At 41.0% G+C, this 12739-nt stretch overlaps 1 protein-coding gene across 2 annotated transcripts in view; it reads left to right on the forward strand.

Annotated features, from left to right (window-relative positions):
- Positions 1 to 11521, forward strand: part of ago3a (argonaute RISC catalytic component 3a) — a 35809-nt gene extending 24288 nt beyond the window's left edge. For both annotated transcript variants that reach the window (XM_079691835.1, XM_079691836.1), the window contains exons 16-19: positions 736 to 870; positions 1433 to 1534; positions 3231 to 3430; positions 4109 to 11521. In XM_079691835.1, the coding sequence (XP_079547961.1) occupies positions 736 to 870; positions 1433 to 1534; positions 3231 to 3430; positions 4109 to 4217 (546 nt within the window). In that variant the 3' untranslated portion in view covers positions 4218 to 11521. The remainder of the gene's footprint in view (positions 1 to 735; positions 871 to 1432; positions 1535 to 3230; positions 3431 to 4108) is intronic.
- Positions 11522 to 12739: the final 1218 nt, after the last annotated feature.

The raw sequence follows: 12739 nt of genomic DNA on the forward strand, positions 1-12739 counted from the left end.
ATAATAACAAGCGCTTTGAGCACCAGGAAAAGCGCTTTATAAATGTAATGTATTATTATTATTATTATTATTATTATTATTATAATGATAATAAATACTGTATCGTATAGTAATGAAACAACGAGGTATTTTGCTGGTGAGAGATTTTATTAGCTTTAGCGTGTAGAAGCTAGCAAGCCTGCTATTGGATTTGTTTTAGATAGGCACTACATGTTTCATATGCAGACCTTATTTTCCTGTTCCTTGTTAAAATAAAGTAAAGTAATTTGTTTGGTCATGGAAAATTAGGTAAAGGTCATGGAAAATCATTGAAAATCATTGGTGAAAAAGTGTATGAACCCTGTCTTCAGTTCATCAGAACTAAAGGGTCAGGGTTGGAATTCAACACCAGCTGAAATTCTGAGTTTGTTGCAGGATTCCCTTTTACAAGTCAAAAGTTACATGGAGACGTATGTTTTGCTAGTTTTTGGCTCTTACTGGTTGTTCACTTCATACGAGCATATTCCAAAAATAATTATTTATCACAGATGATTACTTGAGAAACATTTTTACAATGGTATTTTCTTCTATTTAAACTATGATTATTTATACAGTAGGATTAGAACTAAACACAGTGAAACATTTATATAATCAATATGTGGATGAAAAATGGACTGTACAGTCATTGAAAGAATAAATAACATGGGTGACAGGTGACATATGAACATTTTTCCTTTTTCCCTCTCTTCTCCTCAGGTGCTGTATTATGAGCTGCTGGCTATTCGTGAGGCCTGTATCGCCCTGGAGAAGGAGTACCAGCCTGGCATCACATACATTGTTGTGCAAAAACGCCACCACACGCGCCTCTTCTGCGCCGACCGCAATGAGAGAGTGAGTCCCCACGACCTACCCAAACACACAGGCACACACACTCTCACTCTCTTTTGAGTGTGACTCATTAAAGTCAGTACAGTGTGTTATCTGGTAGTCCATATTCTCTTTTTTATGCCCCGTGCTTGCACGTTAAGTACTCAAAATGGGCCTCCTTAATTACCTTTTGTTGTCAATTGGCCCGTTCACCCTCCTAACCCCTGTAATTGCATTCGATTAAAACATTAGGGCCCATTTCAAACCGAGAGCTCTGGAGTGGCACTCAAGGCCCCTAGAGTAAGACTCGGATAGTAACAACCTTATTTTCAGGCTCTTTAAAGCATTAGGCTTTTAATTAGTTGATTGTGAGGCACTTGGTAATCCTTCGACTGGCTTGGTCCATCAACTAGTTCTCTTTTCAATTATGACATTATTTTTAATGCAGTGCTATAAAGCCTTGTTTTCCGTGACTTTTTCTACTTCATCCATTTTTTGTTGTTTTGGTTTTCACGGTGAAATTATGAGAAATCCCAGTCAAAGTGAGTTAGTAGAGACTTACTAACCTTTCCTCTGCGTTTATCAGGTCGGACGTAGTGGAAACATTCCTGCTGGTACCACCGTGGACACGGACATCACACATCCCTACGAGTTTGACTTTTACCTCTGCAGTCACGCTGGAATACAGGTCAGACCCAGGTCCTGTCCTCTCTGCACAGCCAGGTTTCATCCCCTTCTCCTTCACTTAAATCTGAAGGCTAAACACTTTGTGCTTCGGCCATCTATGCATTCTTGCAAAACGATTAGATAGAGGACTCAGAAATGAAAAGGCCACAGGAGAAAAAAGAGGAAATACTTCTCGTTTTTCCCTTTCCTGTTATTTCTTGAAGTTAGATTCCCAGGAGTGAAGATTAGAAGGTCAGTGAGTTTCTGCAGCAGGCTGTTTTCATCTTTAAATCCTTAACCATCATTGTGCTGTTTTTATTCTAATCCAAATTAAACTGCTCTGTTTACATTGGTGTACAGCAGGGCTATTCAATTGACGGCCCGCGTGCCAAATCCGGCCTTGGGGTGATATTTACTGGCCCTTTGAGTATAACGTTAAAAAGTAATACACTTTTTTTTTCTTTTCTTTAACATTTTTCTTTTTTGTTGGGCCACAGTTTCTTTATTCCAGAGAGGGTGTTACATTGAGAGATAGAGGGGAAGACATTGCCTGAAAACGTTGGCGGTAGGGATGTCCCGATCACCTTTTTTTGCTCCCGATCCGATTCCGATCATTTGATTTTGACAATTTGCCGATACCAATTTTTCCCGATCCGATCTTTATGCAATGCATTAAGAGAAAAAAAGAAAAAAAGCATTCAAGTTGTCCCTTAAGGTTATTTTTTTATTTAAATTCGATATTCTATCCAACATGGATATAGCTTCTTTCTTTCACAGCAACATTGGATCAGTTCAGTTGTGCAGCATTGGATCAAAACAAAATAAAGCTTTCGGTACTCGTTAGCTTACTGCTACAATTAGACACTGCGCCCTGCCCACTCTGTTGCCAGATTTGAGAGAAATAAGCAGGTCTATGAAAACAAGCCCCAAAGAAGCAACACATACATGATGTCCTGTAATTTGAAACCAAAACTAAGGCCTCAGGATGACTTTAAGACTTGAACATGGTCATTTTTGTTTTGTAGCATTGAATACAAAATGTAAAAAAAGTATTTAAAAAAAAAAAAAAAAAATCCCGATCCCCGATTTTTTTCCTCCCGATTCCGATCTTTTGAAAATCACGTGATCGGCTCCGATCCCCGATCACGTGATCGGATCGGGACATCTCTAGTTGGCGGGCTTGGGTTTCGAACCCACCTACTAGCTACTGTAGTCATTTATTGCATCTCTGCTTGAATGATTAGATAATTTCACCTAAATTAAATCAAATCAAATGATGTTGATGATTAAATTAGCTTCACATGTAGGCCTACCGAGTTCTGAACTTGCCATCTAGATCTATAAAGGCCTTGGGGCTATCTTGTTAGATTTAATTAAAGACAATATATGCACTCCACTGTGCTGTTGTAGTATTTACTGTATCTGAAGCTCTTAATATGATTGCTCATATTTCAAGCCATCTTTTTCCCGTCTCCTTGCTTTGGATCATTTTCATCAACCGGCCCCATTCCAAACTAATTGAATAGCCCTGGTGTACATTATAGTTGTTTTTTGCTGACAAACACATTTTATATGTATTTATAAGATCTTCAAAGGTTAATTAGTTTTATTTTAGTTGTTAGATTTGACCACTTGTTTGTTTCTCGTTGTAGTTACACAGTGAACATCTGGTATCTTAAATGTGAATCTAAGAATGTGTCCTTTCATCCTTCCCCCAGGGCACCAGTCGGCCCTCCCACTACCATGTTCTGTGGGACGACAATTGTTTCACCGCTGACGAGTTCCAGCTGCTCACATACCAGTTGTGCCACACCTACGTGCGCTGCACCCGCTCCGTCTCCATCCCTGCGCCCGCCTACTACGCCCACCTGGTGGCCTTCCGTGCCCGCTACCATCTGGTGGACAAAGAACATGACAGGTGAGGAAGAGAGAGAGTAAATAAGAACAGGCTGGATGAAAAGATGTTGGACTCTACACCGATACTGTTATTAACAAAAGCTACCACTAACAACTATCTTTCTGTCGACTAATCCATAGACAATTTTAACAATTTAAACATTTTCCTCAAAAACATCTATTTGACCATTTAAATCAAGTTTATTTGATCTTATCATTGTATTACTAAGCACTAACAAAATTATGCAATCTCGTTACGCAAGCATGATTTAAAAAAACAAAGGGAATATGAGTTAAGTCAGTAGCACAACTTCTCGGGAATCCAAGTTGCCATTTAAATAAAATAAGTAATAAAATAAATGTCTGCCTATTAAAACACTGCAACATGTTAAGAGTGTAGAAGACAGGTATTCAGTCGTTTGGCTTTCCCTTTTATTTAGAGTAAGAGAAAGGAAGGGGAAACGATTACATATATTTTTACTTATTTCTACTTGTTCGAAAAGGGAAACTTGCCAATTTTAAAGCAGGAATGTTGGAGCGTTACATGCAGATAAACGGCCCCTCGCCACATTTTGATTACCATTTATTTAATGCGTTTTAATAACAGTATTGTAAGACTTTCAAAGTATTCTCAATTGTCCTGCATGCATCCCATTTTTGTACGTTATCCATCGTAACTGTTCCTCTCCTCCTCCTGCAGCGCTGAGGGCAGCCATGTGTCCGGGCAGAGTAACGGTCGGGACCCCCAGGCGCTGGCCAAAGCCGTTCAGATTCACCACGACACCCTGAGGACCATGTACTTCGCCTGAGCTACACCTACCATAACCACCATGCCCCCCCCCCCCCCCCCCCCCTCCCCTTTACACACACAGACACAACCATGCACACCTGGCTCACCAGTCGAGGAGTCTTCATATGTGCAAGTCCCCCCCCCCAACCCACCCCCCCAAACGCCTAGTCAATCCAGACCTGACACTGTGCAGAGGAGAGGAGGGAGGGGAGGAGGCACCCCCACACTGGACTGAGGATGCAAAAGCTGCTTTAAAAACAAACAAGAGAAACTCAGCACTATTATGCAATATTGAACAAGCCAACTAGTTTATTTCCTCCTCCATCAAACCCCCTTCTCCCCCAACGCCCCTCTTTCCCCCCCGGTTTGTCTCCTTTACTTGTGCCCTAGTGGCTCCTTTTCCCTTCCTTCAGCACAGTCTTTCCTTAAATCTTCTCCTTTGCCATCTACAATACCTCAAGTCAGTTTAAGCAGCAGCACTTTTACATTCTGTTTTTAATATTACAAAAGAGGAAGCGGAGAAAGGAAGGGTCAGCGTAGTTGGTGGTGATTTACTTTGGACCACAAGTCCTCCCAGTTGCGCCCGTTATTGTTCCTTTCTCCTCGTGTTTCCCTCTGATCTGCCACTTTTCATTCCTGTGGGAAATCACCAGTTTCTTTGTTGTTGTTGAGCACACTGCCACCTGTTGGCGACGAGGTATAAATGCCCCTTTAAAGTCACAACATTGAGTTGTTGTCTTACAAGGTTTCCTATGAGTTTGGATTTATCTTTAGCAGTCTGCTGTCACATTTTAAACGGACAGTTTCCATTGGCTGATATTTAAATTGCAGCCATCTATGGATTTTTATTTAAAGTATAACACTGTTATTTGATTCTGGTTTTTATTTTTCTTCTACATTATGTGAAACATTTTATTATTACGACTTTTTAAAAATCATTTTAATCATGTAAGCTTGTGTTTTTAATCAGAGTATTCATCATGCGTTCATGCTCTCAGTGCTTTATCTCACATTTCCCTCTCTTGAGTTTTGAGATCACATCAATGGTTTCCTCTAGTGCAATAAATAGCTGAACTAAGGGACGTGGCTCGAAGAGGACGTAAATGATACATAAGAGCAGTTCATTTGAAAGTGAGTGTCCTCAGAAGGAGAACGGTTTGCCACTCGTGAGGCACGTATGCATGGCTCCTCGTTCAGACAGCTGATCAGCATGTTCTTAGAGTTTGCCCTTGACGTTGGGCAAAAACGGTGCAACTGCAGTTTCAGTTGATTTTCATGTTTTTACTTGAATTGAAGGATTTGATGCCTCTGTGGTTTGAGATGATCATTTTCAGAATTCCTGATCATCAGTTTGCTAATCAGGCTGATTTTCTAAGGCAGCAAAGAGGAGTGTAAAGCCCATAAAGAGGTAGTATTCAAGTGCCTGGTGGAAGTGAAATATTCAAACTTGTTATAGGGATCATACTTCAGTTGGTTAAATAATCAGAGAGCATATTCCAACAAATGGACAGCATAAGAAGGTTTCACCCGATGCCTCTTGTTCTCCTGACTTTTCTATACATCTCATTCTAATCATCCTGAGATCAATGTATTTATTATGTTTGCCTACACAGCAGTGTTAGCTAGCTGTTGGCGTTGTTTGAGCAAGCCGTGCTGTCTTTGTGCTTAAACTCCACCTGCCATGGATCCAGCTGCTACAGTGTGTTGTCAAACTCTTCATAAACCAGATCCTACAATAAATTCTGCCAGACTTGTAATGCAATTCCTGTCCATGCAACCGGCCCAAAGTGGTGACTTGCTGCAGCAGAACGCAGAGGAGTTAGGTTGGTGACCAATATTTGCGGCAAAAGTCCTGCCGTTTGTTGATTTGGGTCACAGCTTAGCTCCTCTGTGCCACTGAAAGCTCGTCTCGGGGGTGTTTTTCAAAGTGAACTGCACTTAAAAGAAGCTGTGTTTGGGGAGTGAACACAGGCGTGGTGCTACTCTGTCTGAATTAGAATCTGAATGAGACTCTGGATGAGCAGGTGGGAAGGGAAGTAGAAAAAGGAACAGTTGACCTCACTCACTTTAGGACGGGAGAAAATCCCACTGCTATGGTTTGAGGATGTCAATCGGTAGCGTTGAAAACCTGTAACGGTACGATGGCGGACGTTCCCTCTGAGGTGTATCGTTAGTCCTTCTGACTGCCTTTCATAGGCTAGCCTTCCAGTGAGGAAGCCAGTGGGTTCGAGCCTTCATCATTTCACTAGAATCATGTAGTGAAAGCCTTTTTTAAAAGCCAGATCGAAAGTATATTTGTACATTTTAAATGATGTAATGCACACCACTTATTTTTGCTAACGGAAACAAATGTAGTCTCATTATTAATCTTAGTAATACATGTATTATGAAAAGTAATGGTTAAAAAAAGGTATAATAACAAAGTATTATTATTGCAATAGACTGTTGACTTGTTCCTGTGTCACTGTTTGACGTATAGTTTATATGTGAACAGTTTGTTGAAACTAGTGACGTGTGTTTGGACTGTCATGCTGTTATTGATAGGGATGGGGACTGTAGGCCGCCTCTTGCTTCGATGTTTGGATGTTGAATGCCTATTTCTTTCCCTTTCTTTTGTAGATCTCGTACAGTCAGAGGTTTCTTGTAGACGAGAGAACATATTCCATACTGTACTCTTAAAGGCTTTGTATTGAGACGCTAAATCCCTTTTGTGGTGACAAAGGGTAAAATAGACGAAGAGTCGGTTGTATTAAGCTTCAGAGTTTCTGCTCTCGAATGTTTTTTTTAAGGTTTTTTCTTCAACTGGTGCTGACGCCTGCTCCTTATCAGGAAAACGAGTGAAAAGAAAATGTGGTTCTGAAAGTGTTGTTGATCCATTTCAAGGACACGTGTGATCAAAGACAAACGTAACGAGTGGTAGTAGTTCTCCATTTCTTTTTGTGTTAAAGCTCAGAGGGATTTACCACCTCTGTTGCTTGACTCTCCTTACCCGAGCCACTTCATGTGCTCGCAAAGAGTTACCCTGCCGGTAAGTCTGGTGTGACAAAGCCTGTAATCTTATTGCTGCTCTTTTCCCCTTTTTTTGCTCTGGAACATTTACTCCCCTTGGCCAGAGGACTAAAAGCCACGGCCGTACAATCCCATCCTGTACCGCTGGGAGGCACGAGGAGGATTAGAGCTCTGTAAGATATAGCAGTTTTAATTTAAAGATGTGTGATTTAGACGGAATGAAAGCTGATCAGCGATACGTTTGTGGCAGGTTTTGTTGGAGGTATAATTTGAGTCCATTTATAACTCACTATCTCTGCCGCTGGTAATCGATGTTCAGTTTGTGTATTATCTACTCTCTGGAGGGCAGTTGAACACATGTTTACATAGCAGATGTGTTTGCCTCGCTTACAAACTGAAATGTCATCAGCTCTGCTTTGCAAATATCAGCTAATAGAGAAGTGACCTAACATGAGCAAGGCCGGTCGGAGCCTGTGGAAGTGAACGCTGGAAGGGATACGAAGACATTGTTTATTTGGCCAATTTGTCCTCAGCCGACATTTGTGTTACAGAGAAGGGGGTGTAGTCTTGTTTGTTTCTATTCAAATGACTTGATTGAAATGAGAGGCTACACCCAGCCTACAGCCAGCTGTGGCCTTTGGCTCTCGATTAGAATTCCTAATAATACAGTCTTTTTCTGGAAGCTGGAAAACGTCTCGTACCTACTAAATGAAGGCTGTCTGATGAAGGAAAAACGGCAAAATGAAGGTCAATGTCACCTTTTTTAAATGGAAGTGTTCCATTTTTAGTAATCCATCTTTGTCCCTGATTTTGGTCGCTCTCTATTTGCAGTGAAAGGTAGCAATGGAGTGAGAAAAAGTCCACAGAAAGTGCCTTTCCTCTTGATGGTGCTGTAAATGGAAAGATAAAATGTAAAAATTCAAAGACATAGAATTTCCTTGAACATACTGCAGTGCAGGAACAGCTGCATGTACACACATACTGTACACACTTATTTCCTTTAGAAATGGCAATGCAAACTTGTGTTTCCTGTATTTAGACATTAAGCCTCAATAAAAGTAGAATATATGCCAAGTATATGGTTGTGGTTGAGCTTTCGCTTCCTATTGCATTTAGTGTCTTGGACCAATGGTGTCGTTGGTACAGTGGAAGGTGCGTTTTTGGGGTGGATAGCTGGCGATAGCGTGGTGACACAGCCTAACCCACGTACTGTATGACAAACAGCACAGCACTTTAGAGACTGCCACTCTCACTCAGACACATAGCCAAGAGGTTCCTATCTCTGTCCCTCCAGTCGCCTTCGTCCTCCTCGGATCCAGACCTCAGTGTGAAGGAGTTGAAGGAACGTGTGGTACCAAACAGGGCAGTCGGTCATTAAAAGTGTGCCTCATGCTCTCGCGACTCGGGTGGTTGTATTCTCTCTAGAGTCCACTCTTTGTTACAGCTAGGGCTGGGTGTCAAAACACAATCTCACTTACCTCCTAGAGTTTGGCATCAACCATTTTGAAGCATCTCAAACTTTAAAAAAAAAAGGTTTTTACAATAGACTTTTGCACTGAAATATAAAGGTTTTCCTCTCGAAGGGCATTTTTACTAAGAAACGCAACATAAGTGGGATAGAAAACTTCTTAAGAAAGCATGAAAGACTGATAATAGTTTGCATATTGAAGTATGCTTTTAACAAAGTGTCATTTTACGGCAGCTTATAGCGATGAAATGAACACAACCAGTGTCAGTATTGAAGCAACGCCCAGCCCTAGCAGCAGCCAATGGCGTCCATCTTAGTGCCCTGCCATGTGTCCCTGATGGAGAGCGTGGCCGTTTCTCAATCTTGAGGAAACTGGCTTCCAAGCCAATATTTCAAGGATGCTACGTCATCGAGTGCTGCCGAAGGACTGTTCCAATCTCCAGCATAGGCCTACTTGGAATTCCACCGAGGCCGCGTCCTTGGTTTGGGGGTAATTTCGAGGCTGCACATGGGTAGACTTCGCGTCCTTAAAATCCCCACAATGCTTTGCGCACGGACCAATTTCCCCAAATCTGTGGCGGAAAATGTAAGGCGGGGCCTCTCATATGACGCACACCTGCACACTTGCTAGCCTGTTCCACTCTTCGTTTTCCGAATTCCAGGAAGGATTCTTGCCTTGCTTCTGAAGGAAGTGACTCGGAAGACATGTGCTACCAAGCAAGCATCCTCGCGATTTGAGAAATGGCCCGTGTGTGCCCAGCAGTATGCCTGTCTTGAGCCGGTAGGGTGTCGAATAAAAACAGAGGGTGGTCTGTAGTTCTGTGGGTACCTTTTCAGTCCAGGGGGGGTGAAATCTTTCTATTACAAGACATCTATAAGAAAACAAACACTGCACCTCACTTACCTTGGTATGCTGCATATGTTATACTACATGAGAGAAAAATGCTAATTGCTTTTATTATGACATATAATGCTTGAGTAATGCCTGATATTCTTATACGGTAACTATTTTAGAGTCAAAATAAGTATAACTGTAAAACATATTCTCTGTTTTTTTTTGTCTTAACACTTATCCCATTTTTGAGAAATTGTTCTTGAGCCGACTTTTATTTTGTTGTCCTATTTAAATGTGTTGTTCTTTAAATTTATATATGAAAAAAAAATATATATATATATATGCGGAATATTTTATGGTGTATTTATTGAGTCCATTCAAGCGGCTGGAGTCTCCGCATCATATTGCAGCGTGGTGGGGGCGGGGCCAGGAGGATGAGGCATTTAGCCCCGCCCCCTCCAAGTTGACGCCCTCCGAGAAACGCAAGCACAATAATATGGAGGGGGTGGGAGGTGGAGGACCTGATGATATTTATAGGTCAACTTTCCCTCCTCCTTTCCTAAATATTCTTTACCCTGCTCTTTTTTTTCACCACCTGAAATGCCAACCCCCACAGCTCATCTCTGACAAAGGGTAGCCATTTCTGATCCGCGCCGATTGCTTAATAGCCGCCTTTCTTCCATCTCGAGCTGTTAATTGGAACGTTAGCCATGTAAATTCCCTGATCCTGTATAAAGGCCGGTGGGAAAGCGTAAAATTAAAGCAGCAGCGGGGAGAGGAAGAAAAGATGTTGGCAAGGCAGGATTCTTTGGATCATGGTGAACATTTTGGCGTCACTCATTCCTTTATATTGTCTCTTTCATGTTGTTTTTCCTCGTGCCAGAACATTTTTCAGCCGGGACAGGTCTCATTCCACACAGAAACACATGCCTCAGCCTTAAGTGCGTTAGTTGTCAGATTTCCATGTGACTTTATGATGCCTGTGTTTGGTTGCCTACAGAGAAACCAAGCCTACGTACTTGATCTGCTCTGATTCCCGCCCTAAATCCTATTTTCTTCTCATTTCTCATGTAAACCACTAACATTGCTGATGTACAAAAAAAGCTTTCACAGATTTCTCTGTCCCATTTGTATTGATGTCAGACTAAAACAAGGTCCGGGTCAAACGGCACTTATTGGCAACATGATGAGCAGTGCTTACCCGCCTCAGGACTAATAACCGAATGAAATGAAACCATTTTGCTGAATTGACTTTTATACACCCTGACCCTGCAGGCTTATTGGTTATCATTGTAATGTCCTTGATGGCAAATCCAAAGAACAACATTTTCAGATGCAGTTTGACCCGGGCCTGGATTTCAGAGACCTGTGCCTGTATAACGAACCAAGAATGAACCGCGTTGTGATTCATTTCTGTTTTAGTTTCTTTGTTTTTGTTCCTCATCCCATTAAAGGGATCAAGGTCATGGAGCGTTGTCAATCCTATCCTAAAGTGAATAGGCCTTTAAACCAAATCATCTTGGATTAATTAGTTTACTCTCATATTTACACCCATGGCTGTCAGATATTTGACCTGTTTTCACTCCATTAGCATTCCAAAAATAACCTTGAACCAAATATTGCATAAGAGATTAGGCTTCTGGTGCGGTTTTTCCCTCATATACACTAAATGGTTTTGAAAACAGATATTTGACAGTGGCCAGGGGTGTGTGTACGCTGGTTATTCAGATTTTTTTCAATGTAGCATCACTCTTGTGTCTGTCTTATTTCAAACTCAATATCTTAGGACTCTGATACCTCTGAGTGATGCACCAGCAAACAGCCAGATGATCCATGTCTAAGTGTCTCTGTGTGTTGCAAAGGCTCTGTTGAACCGACAGCTCTATTCCTCTCAGTTTTAAATGTCTCTTGTTTGTAACTCTCTCTTATAGGTTGTTGACCTTTTAGTGTTGCTTTGCTTCAGTTTGAAGTGTATCTTTGACTAATACTTGCAATAAAATGCTTTGCTTTACCTTGGTTGTCTTGGTGCAATGTTAGAAATACAAACAATATTTTTGTATGTATCAAGTGGAATTGCTGGAGATTTTTAAATATCAAAAAGTAGACAAATATTAAGGAATTCCATCAATAGCAGCACATTCATGTACACCTTTCACAATTTCAAACACACATTGAGTTTTGTCATACTAGTGTCAAAGTATACTTTTTAAGCACTTAGTATAGACAAATATCTACATACCTGTTAAGCCCCAAAGACCCCCTCGGCGCGTCTTTTTTTTTCTTTTCTTCACGATACTGTTTCAGGGCATCTTAGTCTTTTAAGAACCTATTAATGTGTTATACCAGATTAACGGAAAGAATCTCAGCTAACTGACGATACAATCAATTTTTACCAAAACAAAACACAAGTCTCATAAGAAGCATCTAAATGACTCCTGAGTGAAAAATGCTAACGCACTTTGGCACAGAACTCAAGATAAAAGTACTCTTATTACTTATCGTAGCTGCACATACAAGATATCCGATTAAAGCTGAGGTTCCACAGATTATATAGGTATAGTATCATCACTGAGCGATCCGAACTCACGACAGGGGAAGCAAACACAGACATCACAACACGTACCTTTACGGAGCTTTTACACGAGATCGTTTCACCGTCAATACGTCTGATCAAAAGACGTATTCAATGGCATTAAAACGAGAAAAAACGCGGCTGAATCGGTTAATCCATAGGTTGATAATGTGTCTGTAGCTTTGAAAAAATTATTTAGAATCCATGATTCCGTTTTTATGTAAAAATCGGAGAGTAAAAGATGGCTGCTAATGGTAGCCACCAGAGTTATCGCAGCTTCCGGTTTTGGCTATGCGTCACTCTCACTCCTTATTTGGTAATGTTATGTGTGCGTGTGTGGGAGTTCCCCTCGATTCCATTGGCTCCGACGATTAGAAAGAGATTTCAATCATCAAAATCGACCAAGGGGGGCCAGAGATATGGAAAATCCACCCAAATGACCCCAATCTCTCTAAAAAGGTCACATTTCACTTTTTTTGCATCAATCTTGATAAAGGGTACTTATTATATGTTGTAGTTTGGATTCCTAAAGCTTTTAGTTTACCATCCCATCATTCAAGGGTGGTTTTCACTATAATTTTATTTTTGGACGGACACAATAATTGTTTTTTTTTTACTGTGTTCAATCTGAATTTACTTTAAAATAAAAACATCTAT

This window comes from Notothenia rossii, assembly GCF_949606895.1.
Source record: "Notothenia rossii genome assembly, chromosome: 7".
In the NCBI taxonomy this organism is placed as follows: Eukaryota; Metazoa; Chordata; class Actinopteri; order Perciformes; family Nototheniidae; genus Notothenia; species Notothenia rossii.